Genomic DNA, 21,104 nt, shown 5'->3' on the forward strand with positions numbered 1-21,104 from the left:
ACTCTCCCTGAATAATGATTTCATACTTGAGCAGTCAGTGTAAGATTGAAGGTTGTGTGGGCCCAAGGACTAATAATTTTTGTGAGCCCTACATCTCATGTAATTTTACATAGAATAAAATTATTAATAGGCCTTCCTATGAAGATCATAAGGCCCTGGGGTTGAGCCCCCTCTGGCCCCTACTTAAATACTCTACTGTGTGCAGTATTTTAGATTTATAGTGTTTTTTTTATTTTGTTTTTCTTTTATTTTGTGGTCCAATCCAGCTACAAAAAGTAGCTTGATACACAGAAGTTATACCAAATATCACTTGAAATAAAATATAACTTAGACATTAAGCTTTTTTTTTCAATTCATTAGATTATACAGATCCATAGATTAAAAAAGGGTTATACATTTATATCTGTTAAATGTATTTGCTTTTACCAGAAAATTTAGTTCAACCATGAACATTGTGTTCTAACCTTCCCAATTCTAAATAGTTTTTCTTTCTCTTTGACAAATAAAACACAAATATTCACACATGAAAATTGTCTTTTGTTACATACAAGTTTCCTCTGGTAAAGTCACAAAATAACAACCACCCATATTATATCTTTGTACAAAATATTTGGTTAAGTCATTTCCATAGTGCACTCCTTCAGTTACATTACATTTGGAATAGAAGTGCAAGTACCTCCTTTACCTTTGATAATATCTTGATACAAATATTCACACAACAAAACCAAAAATAATAAACACCACAAACACATTCCAAGAAAACACATGATTTGCATATATTTAAAAGTAGAAGGAAAAAAAATCTTATACACCAACTTCTGGAATACAAACTTACAGAAAATTAAAAGGCAAAAAAGTACATATTACTTCCAATTTTTGTGCTATTTAAAGATCTACAGTTTCAAAAACTGGATCTGATGTTTCTTTCTATTGAGAAATAAACTCCTTGTGCATATCAAAATACCCATGCATATTCTTTGTCCACTTATTGGCACTGTAAGCTTTTCATGTTCATTGGATATCATTGTGTATTATGCAGATTATGCTAATAACGTAAGAAATAAATAAAAAAATTCTTTACCACAAGTTGGAAAGATTAGATTTATTCAAATGTCCATAAACTACACATAACTACAGGAATAAAAGAAATGATAACAAGGTAAATAGTATATATGCTTTTAACTCTCTAATTGGAATAAACTTTTTTATAACATAATAACTGCTTCATCAACATAACTGTGAGTAATATTAACTAGAAGTTTATCCAGCAAATTTGTCCTAACAGTAACCTTTTTCATTTATTTTAATTGGAAAATGAAAAAAAGTAAAAGAATTTGGTTGCATACACTCACTGAAAAACTACATAATAAAATATCACAGAGAATTCCTTTAAAACAACAACAGAAAGTTTACAACTGGATAGATAAAATCATCACTATCTACATAAAATGTCTTAAGTAGATAAAACATTTACAATACTTGAAAACACAATATCCATACAACGTACAAGAATAAAAAATTGGAGCCTTTCTATTGCAAAAGCAAGTTGGCAATTTGAATAGTGTGCCCACCCAAAGCAAAATATATTGCCAAATGGAGTAAAGATGTCATGCAAAAAAAAAAGAAAAAGACAAAGGTCATGGCAATGAAAGATTAAATGATCAGATCCTTAAACTTGTTCATATTCCTTTTTAATAGCACGGGCAAGACAGCAGGAAAAGATGATTCCAATGATCTAAAATAAAATCCTTTTATTGAAATTTTTTTTAATTACTATTATTATTAGTTACATACTATATGAAACAGGTAACAATAACTCAAAAATAAGAAACCATATTTAAATATTTTCCTTGTAAATATTAAAATATAACATGTTCTAAACATTTTTTTTCATTATTTTACAACATTTTACAGAAACTTGAATATTTAATAAAACTTAATTTAAGAAAAAAAAATCCTGAAACAAGAAATACCTAGTAAGTGGTAAACTTGTTTACTTTTTTGCTCAGGTGATGCAAGCCTATGCCACGCAATTTAAAATAACCTCCATGTATTTTCAGTAATAATAGTAATAACAACTTACCAGAATGATTGATGCATACACAAGCCTAACGGAAAAAAGCATGCTTTTTATTCTTAAGCCAAACAACATGATATAAATATGAAAGTGCTACACTAGCACAAAGTAAACATAAAGAATAATTTCTGGAGATTGTCAAGTTCCCAGTTTGCACCTGAGGAAGAAAGGCCCACCTTTTGAAAGCACTCAGGGTTTTTTTTTTAATCATTTTGATGACTCTCAACACAAGATTTATAGCAAAAAAAATTATTTTTTGTTTTAATGCTACTTGGTTTTAATAGTCTTTTCTTGTTATTACTAAAACCAAAAAAATGTACTGTAAACCTTGAAAAAGTAATACTGTCAACTGTGGAGAATCAAACCATATATTTTAATACTATAGGTCTGTAAGCTTACCACTAATCCATAAGATGGACATTACATATGAAAACATATGCACAAACAACTATGTGAATATTTACATAATCACCATTATAAGTGTGTTCTCTTTCCAAGGTAACACAATTGAAAATTTATATAATTACAAACATCTAGCAAATAAGAATATATTCTGATAGCATTAAATGATAAGTAAATTTTTTTTATTCTATAGAATATATATCTGCTGTTGTAGATGAGTCTTTTTTGTCTCTATGAAAAAATAAAAAATACTAAATACACAGTGCCCTTACCTGCACAAAAGCAATACCAATACCTACACCTCCAACAATTACAATCTTTGCTTCCAAAAATTTGGCCAATGCCTCAATACATCCCTGTAAAATTTCGGTTAGAAAATAGATATAAATATCATTGGATAACTGTGTAAAGTTATCTTTAATTCTTTTATCATTACCAAGCTAATAATAACATTTTCAAAAATATTACTGGGCAGCTTGCACAAAGTTTATAATTTTTAGATTTGATTATGCAAGGTAATACAGAAATAAAAGAAGAACTAACAATTTAATGTTAGGATAGGTTTTTAAGCAATCATAAAACATTTTAGTAACAAAATTACGATATTTAGGTCTTTAAAAAAACGAAATTTTGAGCAGTCTAAAGATAACCTTTCAATTAGTTCATTATTCTCATACGAAACTTGGGTAATTAAAAAATAAAAATATTAATAGTCAGAAACACTAATATCAGTTAGTTATTTTTATGACAACCAACTTAATCATAAGTTACAAGTAATTAATTTTATCTTTTATGACACCACTCAATAAAATTCAATTGCAATATATAATGTATTATACATCAATTAATTGCCTATTCCAACTTAAACTTCAAGATTACTATGCTCAACCCTGTACCATGCCTTAAATATAAATAAAAAAGTGGCACAAATTTTGTTTGAAAGAAATTGTGATAGTTGCCTGCTCTTCCCAACAGGTGTGTTCAGAAAGAATCATTTCACTTCAACTGTATGCACAAAATATTTTTTACAATCACAGTTGTTTTTCTTTTGTGGATTTATCTTGTCTGCTAAGACATTCAACAGTTAAAATCACACTGTTACTCAATTAATAACTTGTAGAGACATTTTAACCTTTACTAAATATTTGAGAGTAACTAGGTGAAAACTGCAGTCTTGAGGGAAAGGCCAATACAAGGCTATGCGAAAACATAATAGAAATGATAATGATAAAAAATTATCTTTATTTCAAAAACCATTTATGATCCTAGTGACTTCTACTATTAATTCACTGGAATCAGAAATGGCTTTTGAAAATAATTCTTTTTATGATTATAATTTTTTTAGCATAGCCTAACTTCCAGCCAGATATGCTGAATAAAAGGGAGGTAACTCAAGAACCATTTGGTAGGCAGCACACTTAATAAAAAGATATTTATTGGGAAAAACCTGAAATTATATCAAGTTATGGAATCTTAACACTATAGCTACTGAAGGATATCTAGCAAAGTGTTCGATAATATTCCATGAACCTTAAAACAGCAGAAATGTTGTAGGTAGTAGCATCAACTGATGATGGCTGCTATCTAAGGGTTAAGAGAGTACTTGCAATTGCACTATGCCATTTATAATGACAGGATGTTAGCATTCATTAATCAGTGTGAGCATCAGTATGAGAATAAAGTACAAGATGTCCAAGGAGAAATGGTGAATTATTCCAAAAAATGTATAATTAAAAAAGGAATGGAAACAATCTACAGCAGTTGGGAAATGAGAGTTATCAAATAAAGAGACTTTGATTTCCTTTTAAGTAAAATCCTCTCTAAATTACAAAACTAGAACTGAATTGCCACATTTAATGATATGGAAATAGTAGGTCAAATTGGTACCAAGTCTGATTATTACAGATGAAAAAGTATGTTAACATGTTAAAAAACAACAACACCTAAACCTTTATTTTCTAGTATACAATGAGGGAGAAATATATTTTGCCAATTCTCAACCTTTAGGAAATTTCATGGCTAAACTGTCAGTAACAAAATGAGCTATCAACCACTCAGATTGTTGTCATAGAGGATTTGCTGACTTTATGACAAATTTCATTGAAATAAATGAGCCTTCTGCAAAATTTAACCCCAAATAAATACTGACCAATTAAGGACAGTGCTTGCATCTCAATGTTAATGAAAGTGAAGAATTTAAAGACATCACTAAAGTATGCTGATGTTTTAGTTATAAACCTAGTTTAAAGACAATGCTAAATACAATTGAAACCATTAGTGAAAGACCAATATTTAGTAGGTGATATTGTTATTACCATCCATCCACTAAATTAAAAGTACTGCACAAAGAAATGAATGAAATTATCTATGTTAGGTAGACACTTTTTGGCTTCTTTAGTGTTTCAGAAAAAAAATGATTTCCAGTTCTATATGGTCTACAAGAAGTTAAACAAGGTCTAAACAAATTTATAGGTACCTATTACGTCTTATAAGTGATATTCTGAATACCTTGTCAACAGCAATATGCATTAGCATCCAAGACTTTTCTAGCAGATATTGACAAATAAATGTAGAGGCTAAAGATAAGCTTCTGCATTTATAACTGGTGACAGACTCAGTTCAGAGCAATGTCGTTTGGCTTGAAAAATGTGCATGCCCCTTTCAAAGATTCACTGATAAAGTTCTTAAAAGAGCAAGTGTTCTGAATCATATATTACTTGTATTGTGTCCTCACCCATCTGTGAACAAAATCTCAAATCTTGAACTAGTTTTTGTTATAAAGTTTTCAAAATAACTTAAAACTGATATAAGTTGTGCTAAACAAAAGTATCCTATCTGTGGTTTAAAATTACTCATGAGGGAATACAGAGAAATATCATAAAAAGGTAAAACTCTAAAAGACTTTCCAACTCCAAAGAAATGTAAGAAGCACCTTTTTTCTGGTATAACCATGGATAAGATCTTTAACTAATAATAACAGCTGCAAACAACATTTAATCAATTCTACCATATTCATGAAAGAAATCACTATTTTTGATATACTTTTGCAGACTGTCTGAAACATAAACTTACCTTTTTATAATAATCATCAGTTAACTTGCATTCTTTACTGGGGTCCTTTTCTTGACAACAACTATATGGGAGGTTGTCACTACCCAAGTAATATGACCATTCTGTTGCATTGTTAGCTGCACAACACTTCAGCTATAATGGAAGTGCTGATTTAAAAGGTATCACCTAATTTCTTGCAAAATGAAATTTTTTATAATATTTTACAAATGCAAAGTTATGTTTTGGTTTTAACAATAACTACACTACATTCTGTTTATATATACATTGTAAAGACTAAATCGAGTTAATTGTAAGTAACTTAAAACTACTAGTTCAAAAACTTTTTAAATATTTTATTATTTGACATTTTTTAATTATATACTAAAGCACTAAATATTTCTTTTGCAAAAAGTAAATTGCAAAAATTAATACATTTACAAACATTTTTTTTTTCAAATCATGATTCAAGATTTGTTCTTCATCAGTTTTTTTTATACAAGAGGAAAACACTGAGAAGGAAGTGTTTCTTTTTAAACTATGTGTAGTTTAGTGTTAACTAATAAAACTTTTTCATTTCATTTTAAAACATATATTGTCAAACACGATTAAGATACAGGTTACTATTTTAATTTATCTAGCCAAGAGTGCAAGGTTATTATGTATAACTATCACATGGGCTCTTACATTGGACTGCACATCATCCCAGGTTTTCTTGACAATTTCATAACCTTTTTCATTGTAGTTCTCCATGGTATGCTCCATTTTTTCCCTGATTACAGCTTCCACCTTCAATAAACATGTACAAGCTGTCCACTTATAATCTTCTCATTACTAACACAAGCAAAAGTATTTTTAAAACACTGTCTACTCCACACATAATTCTAAAGTAGGAACTAATGAAACATTAACTAAAGTAACACAACTGTTCTAAAACATACCACCGTCTATAATATAATTATTAAATATTTTCTTTAAAACAAGCAAATAAATGTATTGTTTTTAATATGTGCAAGTATTGGTAACAATTCACAGAGATTCACAAATTTTATAATTTTAGTATTTGATAGTTACTTAATGTTAGTTTGTTTCTCTAAATAAGTTTACCTAACTTCACCATTTAATTCAAAACTAGTTACAAACAGTTAACCTCCTTTTTGTACAGATACAGTATTCTTTTCTGGCAATTGATAATAATACTGATATACTTATTTCCATTGTTTGATATATATAAAATGCACAAAAATGTAAGTGATCTTGACTATTTGTAATAGGATGATAATACTTATAGTTTTAAATAGTTTCATATGAGGTATATTTATAATGTTAATTTTTACTACTGATATAAATGAGTAATGCAAACAATAAATGTAGTTTACCAGTAATATTACTTTTATTTTTTTAAGCATTCTTAGATTCAGTGCAATAGATATTATACTGTTAGAAAAAATTCAGTTTGTGTCTTAAAATAGATTTATACACAACATACTATACACTAAGCTTAAACGGAATAGATATTAATAATAGTTAGTGCTCACTTCCCATCATCAAACATACTTTGTGCACACTACAGGGTTTAGAATTACTGGTGGCTAGCTGGTAAAAAGCTAGCAAAGTCTATGGGCAGCCAATGACCATCAAGGTGTACTGTCATTTTCCTTTTTACAGTTGATAATCTAAACATGATTAATAATGTTCAGAGACCTTATGAAGAACACTCAATAAGCTAAGAAGAAGAAAAATCTTACTTCAAATAAACATAACTGATCAATGAGCTTCTTTCTGGAACCTTGCTGTTACTCATTCTATTATATCTTTCAACTGATTCCGCACGCTTAAAAATAACAAAAACATTGCATTCGTGTGATGTTTTAGTTTCTTTTGTTTACTTAATTCATATTATGAAATGTGGTCATTTTTAAAAACACAGATCTAAATTAAAAAACACATAATCTAAAATGTGGTGCTTCCACAAAATCCATATCTATTGACAAAAAGCATGAAACTCTTGTGTCTTCATTTTTTGGTCTAAATAACCAAAAACATTTGCCCATATCAGTCAATCAACAACAAGAACATTCTAAACATTTGTGATAAACATCAACTCTAGAGTTAGAGCATGGGTGCTAACAAAATTAGTGGGAGTGGAGGGGGCAAAACACATATGTAAAAGATCAGCTTTTACAGTGCATAACAGAATAAAAGAATGTGCTCATGTGTGCTTAAATGCAAATGCAAATTTACAGTTTTAATAAAAATTACTAAAACTATTTAGTTTAACTACAATGTTAAGTTAACATGGTAATACAAACAAGTTTTTACAAAAGGTAGGGGTGAAATAGCAACCACTTTTTTTTTTTGCTGGTACATAACAAATACTACTAATTAACCAGCTCTACCCCAGGGTGAATTTTTGACTAACAGGATAACAAAGGTCACAAAAAAAATGGTTCTGAAAAGTTCCTTAATGCTGTAGCACTTCCATCACAGTCAAAACAGCCTGGCAGCTATTTCAAGAGAAATAACCTAACTGTCCACCAGCTACATAGCTCATATCATTTACTCTCATACAAGTCTTGAACAGTTGGCATAATAGAAAATATTAATAGTAAGAAACACTAACATCAGTTAGTTCATCATTCTTATGACATTATTCAATTTAACAGTAACTTTGATTAACTAATTATCTTACACATCATTAATTGATGTGCTCAGTTCAGAGGTGGTCAATTACATCAATTAATCAAGTTAACCACCCACTTCTAGTTACATTTTTTAAGCATTGAGTACCATAACAGTATAAAAACAAGTTTAATTATCAATATTTAAATAATAAAAGTGTAACCATTTTGAAAATAAATTCTAACAGTAATAACTACTTTTGTTTGAAACACATTTTAAAACAAGTCTTTCTTCAACTACTATAATGCTAGAAAGAATAAACAACCCATGTATAATAACATCAGAAAGAGTTCAACTCCAGTAAACTTACTGTGTTTAATATTGCTAGTACTTTCACATCACTAATTTGTATCAAATCAAATTCAGATAAATAGCAATTTCAAACATTAACTTATACCTTTATGTAAAATAAGTAATATCCTTTCAGTGTCTGTTATAAAAAGCACACCACTATGTGGCTTGTTTGTATGCATTTAGTGAATTCTTATTATAAATATAAAATAAGTAATATCCTTTCAGTGTCTGTTATGAAAAGCATACTACAATATAGTTTTTATATTTATATTAAGAATTCACTAAATGCATACAAACAAGCTACATATATAATGTGCATTGGAAATTATGGTAAAAAGTCTTCAAAATCATGTCATTACATTTAATGGCCATATATCTTATTACATATTAACAAAAACACTTACCAGGAAAATAACAATGAATGTATTAATGTTTCTTTCAAATTACATCATAAGTCAGTGCACACTAAACTAATATAGATAATTTTCATACACATACCTCACTTTTGTATACATAAGCTGCAATACCAGCTGCCAGTTCAAGAACAAAGATGATAAACAACAGAACACCAAACTATAAAAAATATAAATATTTAAATATTTACTTGAATATAAATAACAACTTTACATTTTTCAGTTGTCCTAACAATACAGAAGTTGATTGTACTAAAACAATTTTGAAGCCTGACATCATTACAATTCGCATTGCCCTGTCCAGTCATGATCTGTATGACTGTGAATCTTAAAAATAGTCCTCCATTATATTTTACCCTTCTAATGGCCCTATCATAAATTGCCCTGCTCAAAGAACACAACTTCTCCTTACTTGTATTCCATAATCCATCTAGTGTACATACAAGAATTACAGTTGTTCATTGCCCATTTGAACAATACAATATCATAGAAATGCACAAGGACTGCATATGGCATTTTTACCTAGTGTATCTTTTTAAGAAATAACACAAATATCAATTTTATTTCTCAGCAACTATATATACACCATGAAATCAATTTTGTTACATGTGGCTTGTGTCACTTTTCTAGATGAACATTCTTCTTGATTATATTGTGTACTATTACCTGACACATGTGGACAACTTCTGCCAGTGACACTTGTGTTAATGGATTTTCACCTGTTAAAAGACAAATCTTTTGCATATCATGCCTAAGATATAACTTCTTGCAGTTATCTTGCTGGATGATCCTGGTGCCCCCAGTTGATCCATATTATTTTGTTTTTCAATGACATTAAGTACAAGTTATTTATGCCCGTATTAGAAATTCTAATTCCCCAAAATGAAAACATCTCTATGATAACAGTGTGTGTATATATATATATTGTATTATTACACAGTCTTCCCCAAAACAGATCAATTTCCACTGATATCACACCATCTACAAAATGTTTGCATTCTCAAAATTGTTTTAACCCTTTCTCAACAGGTCAGAGATCAAAGGCCATACCACCACATCTATTGGCTTCCATTCAAAATTTTATTGAACTACTATTTTATGAATTTATGTCAATAAGTTTAAAATCAAATTGTAGATTATAATTCAAACCTTAATATTATATGTGATTTAATTTCTTAATTTAAAAGTAAATATTAAAAGAACACAGCTAAATACAGATTTTATTGAGTCATGTGGTATGTTGAATGCATTGCTGTTTAAAAATTAGATGTTTGTGATGTCAAAATATTGAGTCTATAGTTTCATACAAATTAGGAACTCAAACACCAATATTAATAAGCTAGAATGTAAAATAAAAAATTCATGTATTTTCTATTTGCTGAGATATGGATTATGGACTGAATCAAACACAATGGCTCCATTCTCCTCTATTTTTGGAAACAGTCCCTTATATACACTTACTTCAATGCATAACATGTGAATAATCAATCAACAGCTTAGAATGTCACCCAAGGAATTTTCTCAGACATTTTAATCTATGAATAGGTTTCCTTGTCCTTTCAAACCACAATTTCAAGAAGGTAGGTTGTGTCTTTAGTCTGCTTGAAGTTTTATATTTTTTTAAAACTTAAATACATCTTTGTCACTAAACCTAATAAATTATAATGGAATTCTGTGGTATCAATATAGTTATTCGTGATTTTTTGGTTATTCAAATGTATAACACACACACACACGTTTATTACAGTTACAACTACATCATAAATAATTTTCAGCTAGTTCAACCAGTACTAGTTATAAGTAATTGACATTTTTTGCACATTTCATCAAATTTACTACTTTAAAATGAGAACTCTTGTTAAACATATATATATAAACAGGATAAGTTATCATTAATAAAAGATACTACACTTTGTAGCATCAGATTATTATTGCCACTAAAGCAAAAACTTCCTTTTCAAAACGTTTGCTACTGCAAAGTGGATCAAGATGGAAAAAAAGAAGCAGTTCTTTGTATTAATGATCAAACTGATGAACTCAGAAATACATCACTTTAGATATTTACATATTTACCCTCTTTGGTATATACATCTTTAGTAGCAAAAGAAATATTTCAATCTATATATTGTGGAGATGATGTTTAGCATGCATAAATATAAGGTTAGAAATGACTAAGGGTCTAAAACATCAATATTATTAAAAAAAGTTTGTTCACGAATAACAGGAACAAAAAATTGTCAATATTTTGTATTTTAACATTGATATTTCTTTATGTGATATTCTCAACTTTGCTGTAAATAACATTTCACTGTAATTCTTAAAAAGAAACATTAGGCACTACTTGAACATGTGTGATAAATTGGATCAAGCTAGTAAATGAATTTTAATTCTAATTATTAATCTGAATTTGTTATAATAATAAGTGCACATGCTAACAGAACAATGTTTTTATACTTACTGTCATCACCATGCAATAATTTTCTTTTATGGCACCACAACAGCCCATAAAAGACAACACAAAGATAATAACACCAACAACAATAAGCAAGATTGGTGCTGAAGCATATCTATCTCCAAGGAAGTCAACATACTCTGCTGCCTTGGCCTGTACCCATGCACCAACAGCAATAAGAGCTATTCCTGTTACCTGAAATACACAAATTACTTATTAATAATTATACAAAATCAGATTTCTAGCACCAAAAAGCATGCAAATACAAAAACATTTTTAGTTACTTTTGTAGAAATCTGTAACCACCAACCATATTTCTATAAAATTAGCATACAACCAAGGGATACATTGAATAACTAACTAAAAGTAAAAACAGTAAATAGAAATTTGTAGAAGTTAAGAATCACTTTTTATTAAATTAATTAAATACATTAATCTAAAACAAGATTAACTAATGTATTTTCTTCATATGGCTGATAAGCTTTGGTGGCTTTAACCTCAAGCTTTTTCTTTCAACTTAATTATTTTGATTATCAGTTTGATATATTTAATACATTAAGTATGATATGGTTTGCTTTGAATTTTGCAGAAAACTACATGAGAGCTATGCAGTAACAAACAAGAAGGAAAACAGCATGACAACACCACACACTGTCAAATCTTGGGCCACTCTTTTACCAATGAATGATGTGATTGGCTGTAACATTATAACACTTCCACAGCTGAAAGGGCAAGCATTTTCAATGAGAAAGGGGTTCAAAATCAATACCTGCTATTCCAAGTCAATTAACCTAACCACCAGACCAGGAATGTTAGTATGAAAAGTGAATAATTCGAAACCTATTAAACAAAACAATTGGCCCATACCTCTATCTGACTTTTGTAACTTATGCACTGAAATAATAAACTGCAAAAACTTATCAGTAACTTCATTTACTGTCACGTAACAAAATTTTCTTCTACTTGTACAAGTAACATCTAAGATGTTAAGACTGTTTTGTGAATAACATGAAAAGCAAGTAATTGTCTACATAACTTATGGTACTCAAACTAAAGTTCAAAAATGGTTTCAGAGGGTCTTATCAGATGTAGGAATATCTTCTTTAAAACCAGAACATTTCATGTATTGCAATAATGATGGTTACACTTTTATTTTTCAAAGAACAAATTTCACTGAAAGTAAGATGTTTCAGGATGGCTATTATTAAATATGTCTAAAATCTTTACATGTGGTCTTCAACCAGTGTGTCAAAGGTCTTGGATGGACTCAAGCTGAAAAGTTTAGGAACCTAACTAACCTACTTTCAGTTCAGGATTACTACTATCTCTACAGATTCAGTCACAGTCAAAAGGAATTCCAAAACAAACTCTTGTTGGTGTTGCTACTGTGCAGAGAAAGCAAGTCTATGGACTTTCTCTATCAAGCTATTTCTGAAGTTATTTCATGTGTAAAAGAATGTTTAGATCATGTAATTTGTAAAATTGAAATTAATAAGCCACAACACAAGGATAACATTTTAACTATGTAGATTAAATATTTATGAAAAAAAAAACAAGTAAAAGATTGACTTCAATATTATTCTATGTGGAATACCATTACTAAATATATAAATATTTAAAGGTTATCAAGAAATACATTTTTATTTCATAACATAGTATGGCAAAAGCAGGAGACTGAAAATGTATAAGTTTGGGTGGGCAGTGACTAGAGAACCACAATAGCAAATAGGGAAGATGTACTATGGTAGTAGTAGTAGTAAGCTAAAAGCAACATTCCAGTCATTACCTCAAGGCAAGAATTCACAGCTTGAAGAGATGGTATGTAGAGAAAACTACAATAGATAAAATACAGGACAAAATAAAATATGACACAAAAAAAAAGTTAAAAGAGTTTGTCTCTATGTGCTATAAGTTGATTGTCTTAGATGATTTTGCCAAAAATATTAGATAAAAAACAGGAATAAGTTCTTTAAGAGCCAAAGTGTATTTTTGTTACAACCTGTTGCTGGAAGATCCCTCTTGTTAAAATAACTTATTCTGAAAGCAGATCTGCTGAGCTTCTTGTGGAATCCTCAGAAAAACTGTTTATAAAGTTACATAGATCATGACCAAGAGAATTTCTTATGTTAACTGATAATTAATGTTGAATCTATGTTACTGAATATATAACAGAAAAACTTATTACAGAACTCCTAGACTTTCAAAATAATGAACTTAATGATTTAGAAGTAATGTTATCACAAAAAAATCTAGAATTTTGATATAAATGAACTGTTCAACAATGTATAAATAAAGAAGTTATATGATTTGTAATTAGATGTCTCTGTGTGTGATCTTTATTCCACACGTAAAAAAACACAGACATATAATATTATAGTTCAAAACATCAGAAATTTTAACTATAGAAAATAATTTGTAATAATAAAAATAATAAAGTATCATAACAAATGTCTATTACATAATATAGAATATAGTTAAACATACAAGAGAAATTTAGGTTACCTATAATGTTGTATAATTTATATAGAACAGAGTTTATATTAACCAAATTAATAAAAAATCTAGCAGTAGAAAGCTTAAAGTGTTCATGTACTGCTGAATGTACTTTTGTAACTATCTCAAATTTTCTTAAGTGACTTTAATTGATAAATAACCATGTAATACAATAACTTTTAAGATAATTGGAGAGTACAGACCTGATTTAACTCTCTCACCATATACATCCTTTACTGTGTAATGTTTTCAGTAAGTTACATTAAAAATTTTATTAAGCCACTTTTTCTTCATGTTATAGCAATTAGTATAGCATAAAACCACAGGTATTAATCCATATTTTAATAGTATACAAGTTTTAAATCCTTAATTTTATAACACAATATCAAAACAAAATCCTGAATTTCACCTAGTGTGAAAAATATGATGAGTTTCTTTCTCTTCTCTAATTTATTTACACCCCCTACAAGAAGTATGACATTTACTGTAAATTATTCATTATAGTGTTGTCATTACTCAGGCAAAGCATAATTTTTATAGCCTTCAATTTCATTTGGCTGCATAAAATCAGACCCCTCTTTCCACACCCACCTGTCACTTCCTCTCTTTCATGATTTTTCAATAGTTCTCTTTGATGTTCCATACTATATTATTTATAACCAATAAAAGTTCAAGGTTTTCATCTATCAATAGATGTATTATATCATACTGTTTTTTGTAGAAAAAAATGTTAATTTTTCTTTAAGTACATACTTTATTCTCACAGGAAGCTATCCCATTGGTATGAAGCCCATACTGTAAATGAAATTAACATCCTGCAAAAGTAATAGGAACAGTCTAGAAATCCTAGTACAAAATTTACATTTACTCTTACAATAAAGTATTCACTAAATCATTCATCAAATATAAATAATATACCACTGAATTTGAATGCAAATACTTTAATTTTCCATACCGAAATATTGATATACAAGTACAAACTGCCATGTCTGCCTGAATATTTCAACCCAACAATCAATTAAATAAAATTATGATGAAATCATAAGCTAAAAGAATAAATTATAAAAATTTATGACCCCCAATTATTCACAGTTTGAGTATTCCAACTATCAAAGTAATCAAAATATTGCCATTATGTTTGTTATGAAACACAAAGCTATTTAATTGGATGGGAGGGGTGGCTGCAAAATAAAAATCTCAATTTGATTCTGATTGCTATTAAACTTACCTGCTCTGTTGTTTCAAAATTACTAAAGCTCTCTGTTACTGTCACTAATTTCATACTGTTCACTAGAAAGGAGACAACTGATTGGCAGCACTCATTCCCAACCCTTTAACTACTGTTAAATAAAGTGACTTTACTGTTCTTCTTACAATTTGTTTCTACCTTATAACAGAATAACCATTATGTTTATTGTTGTACAAGCAACTGCAGTTCTAGGTGAAGAAGTCCGGACAGTCTGAACACCCAACTATTTTCCTTTATAGAAATTAATAAACTGTATTCTCTGATATTGTATAAGCAAGTATCTATGGAGAATCTATGGGATATGGACTTCAACTGTCTCAGGAATTAATCTATATATTATTTCATTTTGTACATAGACATAAATATAAGAAATTCCAGTAAACCCAAACCCACTCTCAGAAACTAATAACTGTTATTTCATGTTATAAAGCAGATGTGGGCCTCTGAGATTATCTCTACGAGTCCAGAGGATCAAACTTCTCCATCCATTTTTGTTCAGAAATTAATAACTGCATTATTTAAAGTTAGTGCAGATCTAGCTTTAAGCTTTCTGTGAGTTAATGTCTAGAGGTCTCATATCCCACACATGAGCTCCAAACAATAAGAAAAATATTTTTTTTTCATTTACAATTTAGTGAATTCTTTTATTTACCTAACCTTAGTAAAGTTGCATTGTCTGTGTGTAAGAAGTATGAAAATATTTTCTCAGGGATATAATTGTTCTACATATGACACTCAATCAATGACCTAATATTTCTAACTGAATGTTACACTTTACATTCCACAACTTACACACACACAGTATTTATAACCTTGTTTCAATAATGATTTTTTGTACTTTACTAAAATGTGCATCAATACATTAAAACAATCTTGTCATTTAACTAGAGTCAAACACTAAACTGATCGAAAAATTTTTTGTCAAAACTAAATACTGTGTAGTACACAACTTTATCTACAGGCCTTTCTACTCTGTAATCACAATAGCAAATGTTGCAATACTTGGTAACGTAGATATATTTCTTAGTACAATCATTTGTGTTTATTTTGAATTTAGCTCACTGGTCACAGAATAGAAATTTATCACAAATAAACCATTTCACAGAAATCAAACACATGACGTTATGCTAATATAACTCCCATTTAAACAGAATATTGAATCACAACCTGCTTATTGGGTTCCTACCAAGAATTATTCATTTGAGTTCCTGAAAAAAAAAAAAAAAAAAAAAAACAAGCAGTAAATTGAATAAATACTTTCTTCTCAACATACAACAAAATCCCTTCTCATGTCATAGTTGATTGTTGCTAGGGGAAAAATTTACACAAAATATGAATGCCATAAGTGAAAATAACATCATTTGTCAATTAACAGCACCTTCCTTCTTTTACTTTTTTATGTTTAATATAATCAAATGCAACACCTTATCTGTTGCATTACAAATAATATGCCACTGAATCAGTATTTCTACACAATACAAGTTGTACAGACAACTTTACAAGTTTGAAATTGTTGGCTAGTCAACCTTTATTTATACCAATATAGTATGTTTTTCTTTTTTTTTTTATTGACTTGCATTTACATTTTCCAGCAAAATGAATACGATAATTGCATTTGTTTATCATACTAATGATGATATTAATGATAATTGTGATGGATTTACTATGATTTATTTATTTTAATATTGATGTTTGTTTAAGTTAAATATATATTTATAAATGCATGTAACTTATGCTGTTAATTCAGTATTTGTGAAATTCCCACCTATTCATTAAAGTTGTAATGGTTCTTAAGTGTAAGAATCAACAATGTACTACATGTGTATCTAAATACTAATAATTGCTAGTATTATTGTCAACTAAAATTTCTAAAACTGCCTAACTTTTATAAACTGATGAAGCAATAGACAGTATACATTGTTTGTTCCTACAGTTGGAATGCTATAAACCTTGGAAGGTATAATGGTGATTAAAGCTTATTACTTGAAAAACAACAAATATTCAATCAGGAATATGTATAGATTTTGAACATTACAAACCATCTAACTTCAGCAGATTAATATCGAAAGTTAGTATTTTTACAAAGACATTATATACATTCAGTGGTAAAAAACTTGCATGTGATCAGTAAAGAGCCAGGTAGCTTCCAATTAAGTGAACTGTACTGATATCAACTCAAAATTAATTTGCTCATTGTGAACCTGCAAGAAGAGATCAAGGAAGTTCCAGATTGGATGGAAGGCTCAATGCTGTTTATAAAACTTTTATGCATAAATAAATAATATAAAAAAATAATAGACCTCCTTTTTTAGAAGCTCTTGTAATTCGCATTAAAAGTATTATCTTCAAAAAATTGTCATACGTCTGGAGAAATGGATCAGAAATTAGGAGGTATCGAAGTTAAGCAGAGAAGTGATTACAGTTTCTACTGTCTCAATTTGGTACATTTAATGAATGAAATTTAACAATAATTATCTTGAATTTTGCATTTATGAAAAACTAAAATTTACATCAAGAAGCAAGAAATTTCCTAAAAATATTTTAATTATGAAATATTTATCTATTTCAGGCTTAAGAGTTTATTCTAATTCTATTATACAATAGAAGTAAAATGGTGTGAAGTAGGAAACAGCACAAAATTTATACACGGTAATATCAATTATCCACATTATAGACAACAGACAGGCTGTGAGAGTAAATATGTACCTTGCTTTGGCTCTAAAAGCTACTTTAACTGTTACTCAAGGTGATTACATCAGAAGATAATATAAATGCTTCTGTTTGCTGGCTGGCATGACTTACAGTTGTACAAACTAAACACAGAAGAAGCAATCTAAACAACACTGCATCACATACACTGTAGAAAGTGATAAGCTACAGAGACAACAATATGCAGTATAACATTGAAAGAACAACTTCAAATCAAACAACTTTAATGCTACCTAAAAGGCAAAGCAACATTTCTTGCTCCTGGAATCATGAGAAGGATATTGAACAAACAAGGTTCACCCAATAGCATCAGAATTGACACTTCTCATGAGGAATTACAAAAAATCAAGGAGCCTTTTTTGGCATCATTGACAAAGAGTATCAAAAAGAACAGCAACACTCAACTTCACTAAACAGCAAAGAATTATCTTTGAATTACAATTACAAGGATGCTACTACATGGGCTGGTCCTGCTCCTACTACACACCTGGGAAAAACTATCCAGGGTTATTGGCAAGAGGGCACTCAGATTTATGTTCATCTTCATGAGTGGAATAATAAGTACAAGCATCACTTAGGATGAATAAACCTCTGTCCACTAATCCAGTGACTGGAAACTAAGTGGTACATACTCATATACTCCAAGTAGCAAGTTCATAAAACTATCACTGAAGCATTCTGCCATCAAGAAAAGTGAGTAAGAAGTAATAATAGAAGCCTAAATATGGACTTGGGATAGGAAGCACATTAATGTAGGCAATTTGTTTGTTTGAAATTAAACAATAAGCTACACAATGGGCTATCATTGCTCTGCTAATTGTGGGTATCAACCTAATTTCTAGTAGTGTGAGTCCACAGACATACCACTGTACCACTTGTAGGCTGATGTAGGTGGAGAAAATTACAAGATTTTACTAGTTTGTGCAAGTGGAGCAAAAAAATTGGAGCAAGTATGGTATACTTACATACCAATGATAAGATGAGTAGAGAAGAGAAACTTGGTTGGGATAAAACTTGTGTGAAAGAAATAAGAGTTTCACAATTTCCCTTTTAATCTTTAAACTTGAACACATATGATGATGTGCAAATGAAATACAGGTCTGCAAATATAAAGTTTTCTATTCTATTACTTCAATTGCTAAACACATGGAAAAAAACAATATTAAATTTATGTAAAAGCTGGAAATTTTCTTATTAAATCCTTATCAAAACTAAATCAAAATGTATCTCAAGTTTTAAACACAGAGTTTATAACTACAAAGCATATGTATTGACTTCAATACTACTTTTGCACTTTCAGCACTTTTAAAAACATCTGCATGGGGAGTTTTCAAATCCTGGTTAATATTCAGCCTCTTGCCCTTGTTTTTCAGGAAAACAATAATTTAACCTATCTGTGTAGCCCTTCTATCTCTACAATCCCCAGTACTAGAAGCCCTCCTCTAAACCACTTCCAATAAGTTATCCTCTCTTAGACAGGAGGAAAACTACACACCATATTCTGATATAGCCAACATTCATGAGACAGTCTTCATGACCCAGTAATAAACAAACCACTGCTATCACAATAACCTTATAAATTTGATGGAAAACTAATTGGCCAACTAACTTCAACTACATTGATTACAGCAACCAAAAATCCTGTTTACCACCTCCTAATTGCATATGCATAAATCATTTGAAATTGTGTAATACTGAATATGCAAACACATCACGCCTTTAAGTGGACAGTATATTTAGCCTTGTATCTCCAGGAGCTTTCAATCATTTTCAGGAAAGTGTTATACAGATAAAGGATACTTGGGCTATCTGCATTGTAAACAGACCTTCAGGAATAGCTTATATAAGTTTAAAACAACTTTAAACACAAGAACCAAGCTTCTTCTACTTCTCAATTTCAGTGAACATAAGCAAATTCAGTTTTAAAATCTCCCTCTAAATCATCAAACAATGAGCTAAAGCAAATTTTATTTGTGTACTTACAGTAGAAAAGAACTTACTGTTCCTACATTAAACAGGGTAATGGAAAAGGCTATTTGACCACAATAGTCATATTGATAATTTTCTTTTGTAAATTTGCACAATGTCCAGGAATTTTCACCAAGTAGTAGTACTAATTAGCTACTAATTAGAAAAACAAAAAATTAAACTAGGAATTTTATTGTTGTTTTTATTATTATGCAGTATGTAACTTAATTATTATTATCACTATTAATAATATGCAATGAGTCAAAATAATCACATTACACAAGTTTTTCATTTTTCAAAAATATTACAAAAGCATGAATAATTTGCACTGTTTACCATTTACACTGCTAATGTGTTTAAACAGTAAATACTAAATCTACAGCATTTGCACAAGTACTAGTAAGTAGCCAATATGAAGAAAAAATTACTGCTGCTGCTACTACTACTACTAGATGCTAAAACATAGTAGAAGTTAGAACTTAAAAGTTGATTACTTAAGATCTACCAGTGTACCCACATCTACCATTACTAGCATTAGTTGTATTACTAACGACCAACTTAGTAATTAACTAAAAATTAAAATGAAATGGATTAATTCAAAATGTACACAATTTTTTTTATGAAGATGGTACGACTACCACGAGCTTGACTTAACTTTAACATAAAGTTACTCTAAGAAATTCATGAAATTCAAAATAAACTTCTAAAATTCTACATATGCAAGTTGTAACGTGAAACTGATTATTGATAGTGATACTGATACAGCGATACTACTACTCATATTGGTTATAGGCTTCTTGTCATTTAATTTTTAAATAGATTACGCTAACGATCTGTTAAGTGTTACAAACATAGCGGTTGGTCTAAGTCAGTAAACAAATTCCCTGTAACCATGGTTTGCTCTTAAACAAAGTAGTCTTAATATACTAAAGCATCACACATTACTTACCACAAATACAAAATTGAAAGCAAATAACAAATACTTGACAACTGACATTCCACCTTGCACCATTCTGATAGCAGTTTTCTTCTTTGCAATAAACGTTCACAATACTTTGTGAGAAGCTGTTTTTTGCAATTATCTGTGAAATAAAATTACTGAAACTTTAGAATAACAACTTAAGCAATTCTTCCTGCATAAGATTTCATACCCTAATATAACGCCACCACTATTCTATCTACACACGAATTATTCTCTGACAAAAAGTAACTTCACTCAGGTGGTTATTACTCACTGTTTCTAGTGATCCACGATTCATATCATTTTACATGCTTTGAGGTTATAAATTAATACATAATATATGTTTAAAAAGTAAG

General features: G+C 29.4%; 1 protein-coding gene across 2 annotated transcripts; it reads right to left on the reverse strand.

Moving 5' to 3' along the window:
* Window positions 1-1,087: 1,087 nt before the first annotated feature.
* On the reverse strand, window positions 1,088-21,015 carry LOC143258697 (CD63 antigen-like). Of its 2 annotated transcripts, XM_076518119.1 has the most exons (7): window positions 20,737-21,015; window positions 11,375-11,563; window positions 9,002-9,076; window positions 6,215-6,316; window positions 5,552-5,683; window positions 2,752-2,835; window positions 1,088-1,735 (listed from the first exon to the last, which is right to left on the reverse strand). In XM_076518119.1, the coding sequence occupies exons 1-7, from the start codon at window positions 20,797-20,799 to the stop codon at window positions 1,670-1,672; spliced, it is 711 nt and encodes a 236-aa protein (XP_076374234.1). In that variant the 5' UTR covers window positions 20,800-21,015; the 3' UTR covers window positions 1,088-1,669. The 2 variants fall into 2 exon arrangements, with proteins under 2 accessions (XP_076374234.1, XP_076374235.1); XM_076518120.1 differs by lacking the exon at window positions 2,752-2,835 and having other exon boundaries at window positions 20,737-21,011.
* Window positions 21,016-21,104: the final 89 nt, after the last annotated feature.

Source organism: Tachypleus tridentatus, chromosome 8 (genome assembly GCF_004210375.1).
Source record: "Tachypleus tridentatus isolate NWPU-2018 chromosome 8, ASM421037v1, whole genome shotgun sequence".
Lineage (NCBI taxonomy): Eukaryota > Metazoa > Arthropoda > Merostomata > Xiphosura > Limulidae > Tachypleus > Tachypleus tridentatus.